Source organism: Corvus brachyrhynchos, unplaced genomic scaffold (genome assembly GCF_000691975.1).
Source record: "Corvus brachyrhynchos isolate BGI_N302 unplaced genomic scaffold, ASM69197v1 scaffold45, whole genome shotgun sequence".
In the NCBI taxonomy this organism is placed as follows: domain Eukaryota; kingdom Metazoa; phylum Chordata; class Aves; order Passeriformes; family Corvidae; genus Corvus; species Corvus brachyrhynchos.
This window is the reverse complement of record NW_008238361.1, coordinates 270,526-274,728: the sequence shown is the minus strand read 5'-3', so window position 1 is coordinate 274,728 and position 4,203 is coordinate 270,526. Positions and strand designations below refer to the sequence as shown.

General features: G+C 42.9%; 1 protein-coding gene across 2 annotated transcripts in view; it reads left to right on the top strand.

The window, feature by feature from the left end:
• The window catches only part of LOC103616771, an 11,417-nt gene extending 10,083 nt beyond the window's left edge, over nt 1-1,334 (top strand). Inside the window, exon 5 of one of the 2 annotated variants that reach the window (XR_001862486.1) lies at nt 214-506. Coding sequence is in view for 1 of the 2 variants with exons in the window: in XM_017736026.1 (XP_017591515.1) it covers nt 1,092-1,152 (61 nt within the window). In the remaining variant the exon portion in view is untranslated. Of the gene's footprint in view, nt 1-213; nt 507-1,091 lie in introns of those variants that run through there. The other variant, XM_017736026.1, reaches the window with a different exon arrangement.
• Nucleotides 1,335-4,203: the final 2,869 nt, after the last annotated feature.

The window sequence follows — 4,203 nt, the reverse complement described above, 5'->3', positions numbered from 1 at the left end:
AGCACAGGTATTTGCAGCTGATCAGGTGGCTGGAGGAATGTGTACCTTTATAGTACGTTTATGGTTCTTGTCATACATGGCCACAGATTCTACTCCTGGCCATTATGCCACACTTGCTTAATTATAATGAAAAACTTCTAGATTATATTATTAGCAGAAATTTCAGTCTGACACTTCATTTATAATGGGCTACCAATGTTTAATTCATTCCAGAATTGAAGAGAAGGACTATTACAGCTCTGAAGTCTGAGTCTTGCTGAGTGTCCAGCAAACAGAGACTCTCCAATTCTCCAGTTGTTTGTTAAAGCAATTTTATAGAGGTTTATAACTCATATCAAGAGTAGCTTGTGCAGTTTCAAAGGTTATTAATTATTACACATGTACTGGATTTGCCACAAGAGGTTGCTGTATGCCTACAGTTTGTTCCAGCTCTGCCAGCTGAGCTGCCCTCAGAAATGCAGCTATTTTCTGCCAAGGAGGTATATTTTAATCTGCTGGAAAATTTTCAAAGAAAAGGAACAGATAAGTTTATGAAAACATCATTTGGTATTTCATGGGGCACATGACTACCTAGAAGCTGTGAAGATACAAAGGGCATAATTCCATGGTAACAAAAAGACTCCCTACCCTTTCTCCGGTCTCTGGGTTCCCTGTGGAGTCAGATACAAGTGAGACTGATGCCTTAGATTTTAACTTTCATATTTTTCAAATCCTGTACTGCCTGGTGTGTAACTCTGAAGTTTCTTGTAGCCTGTTAATTTCTGCTCTCTCATGCTAGGTAGACATAACAAAGCCTCTCCAGGCCTGCTCTTCAAGGACACCCAGACTGTCCTAGGCCCACAAAGTATAAACCAAAAGCCTCTGAGAGGGGGCAAGCTGAGGGGAAATGACATCATTAAACTGAAGCTTTAATTGGAGAATTAACCCTGATATGCAAATGAATTTATAAAAGTGTGGAGAACTCGTGACCTGTTGTCCATCTTGGGGTCCATTCTGAGGATAGCCTCTGGCTCCCCAGGGTGTACCTTTGAAGGCCTTTCGAATAAATACCTGCCATTATTCCCTTACTCCTGTCTAGTCTCTGTTTTTAGGTGGCTTCTCAAGGCATCAAGACAGCACAAGGAACAGAGGTACCCAGAAGGGCCTGTCTAGGTTCAGGAAGGGGGTGGGTCTGGCATCATTCAGCCGATGGTGAGGAATTGCATTGTGCATCACTTGTTTTTTCCCTTTTTATTATTTACCATTATTATTGTATTTTACTTTATTTTCAATTTATTAAACTGTTACCTCAGTCAATTGTTTTTATTATCAATTATTAAACTTGTATCTCAACATACAAGTTTTACTTTGATTCTCCTCCCCATTCCACTGGGCTGGTGTTTCATCTCCAGGCGGGTTTAAAACGATGACAATCTACTACCTTAAAATCTGTAAATTAAGGATTTTCTACCAAATTATTATGTTGCATGAGAATGAATCTGGTGGGATAAAAGCAGCTACATTGAATGGAAGCTTCTAAAATTTACAAATTACCTTCCTTGAAGACACCCTCCAAAACCAAGAATTGGAATAGTATGTTAAGATGAGAAGCCTGAACTAACATAAACAACACTGAAGCTGAGCTGAAAAAGGGAGAAGTCTGATTTCTAATTTCTCTAGTCCCCAGAATATATGTTAATACAATGAACACTGCTGCCATTATATTTCAGTGTGGTCTGATTCCTGTTTTCCAAAATAAAAAAGCTGCTAGAAGCTTGCATGGTAAGTGCGAGACTGAGGAGAGCCATAACCTTTGTGAGAAGAAAGAAGGAAAAGCTGAAGAATTTCAGTGGCTAGGAATGGATAAATCATCCGAACAAATGAGTGGGAGGAGCAGAGGGCAGAACAGTTAAAGTAGAGTAACAGCTGTGAGCTAAATTCTTCCCAAAAGGAAGCTACTGATGAGAGCAAAAATCTTTACATTCCTGATATCAAAAGCATTGCTCTACTGAGACAAACAGGGAAGCACCAGAATCAATTGTGAGCTTTACTGTGAAGCAGCAGGACCTAAATCCAACTGACTGTAAATACTATTTCAAAACTTTTGGGTTCATATCTAGAGGACAAGAGTGCGAGCACTGGACCTGCTGAGGAATAGATCCCACAACGGTGGAGTCATAGCTCTGTTTCTTGTCTCAGATTTCAGAGACAAAGACAAAATCATAAAATGTTGCCCAAACTTTGACATTTCCTCTGAGAAGGAAAATACCTTTATTTCCAGATATAGGCCTCATCACATTGGCAAAATGTAGGGAAGAGAAGGTGATTAAGAGGATTCTCCATTGGAGAAAAGACACTGTGCTGCTGCTGGCTGAGGTGTACACAGCATCCTCCCCTTGTTTTGGAACCAATCTTCAGCTACCAAGCTGCAGAAGTGATGGTGAAAGAAGAGTAATGTCACTAATTGCTGTTGCTGTCGTCACCCTGAGGGCTTTGTCTCCGGTTCCTCTCCTCTTCTGACACCAGACAAGGCAGTTATGGCCAATGTTCTGTAGAGGATGTGCTGCTTGTGTATCAGCCTGTCACTTCTTTCTGAACACATACATGGATTGTCTTGTGCCCCTTACAGACACATTGGAAGACATTCTGTGAAATGCTCGCATAGTGTAGAAAATGTTCTAGAATACTCTGGCACTGTAATTTTGCAGTTAAATTCAGATTTAGTTTTTCATGATGAATTACGTATGAAAATCAGAGTTTGTACAGAAAACAGCAAATCCTTATTTATCCATTTATAAGTGTGTTTTAGATTGTCCCTACATTTTCTTTTTTTTGGTGTGAGGAAGATTCATTTTTGTATTTAATTATGTGGAATTGTAGAGGTTGTGTGTAGCAAGGCTAAGCACTTTGTCCTCTATGCAGGGAATAGCTGCAGTGTTGGACACTTGGGGTGGAAGAAGCAAGCAGCTTCAGGCTGGGAGAGAAAAACCTGTCAGCTGAGTGTTTCTGCCGAAATTTTTGATTGATGTGCTCAAAACAATGGCATGCAGATCACCACTGGTAAACCTATGTTATACTTAACATAGTTAATACTTAAAACCACCAGGCACTTCAGTGCTAACCCCATTGATGGGAGACTGTAATCTACGTGTGACATTCCCAGCCAGAGATAATGCCCTTTGGTGACTACTTTGGTACAGCTCATTGGGGTTTTACCATGGGTGCCTCACAGTAAAATTACCAGTACCTTGGGTGTTTTTCTCATTTTTTGAGGAGTTAAATATTTTAACACTCTTGCTGCCTGGCATAATCTTCAGCCTTTGGATCAGTTTTGTGGATTTCTTCTGCACTCTCTCATTTTTCAGTATCTTGGAAAATATGGATGGATAGACTGAGAACAGTGTTCACTGCTGTATTCAGAGGTAATGCCACCTCTACACATGCTTGCTGATCTCTCGTTTGTACAGGTAAAGAACACACTGGCTTTTTTTGGAGCAGCAGCATTGATGTCCTGTGGCTTTGCCATGGCAGCCCCAAAACCCTTTCAAAGGTGCTGCTTTCCAGGACCCAGTTTGTCTTTTTCTGTGTTGTGGGCAGGGCCACACTCCTTGTTCCTACACCTGGCATTTCTAATCCGGCTGTCTGAAATGTCTCGTATGGTCCAGTTCAGAAAGTAACTTGGATCAGTCTGAGATCTTCACAGAATCGGTCAGTTTGAAAAGGACCACAGTGGGTCATCTGGTCCAACCTCCCTGCTCAAGCAGGGTCATCCCAGAGCACATGACACAGGATTGTGTCCAGACGGTTGTTGAATTTCTTGAATACCAGCACGTGTGGAGGGAGACTCAACAACCTCCCTGGGCAATCTGTTCCAGATCTGTCGTTATTATTTATAGTATTTATGTTATTTATATTCCACTCATCTTTTGCCGTGTGCAGCTTTTATAAGCTCCGATGCGATTACTTTCATATTCCTGATGGAAGGCTGCTTTGGTGGAAGCGGATGGCCTCTGGTGCGGGGCCCCCAGCCCCGAGCTGTGCCTGTGGGCTCTCAGGAGCGGAGCTCAGCCGGGCAGAGCCCACGGATGGTGGGGCGCTCCGAGCAGCACACGACCCCCGGGCCCGGCTCTGCGGGGCTTTGCGGCCGGTGTTTGTGGAGCGGGACCTGGCCTCGCTGAGGGGCGGCCCGACCCAGCGGGCGCTGCCCTGTTCTCTCACTCCACG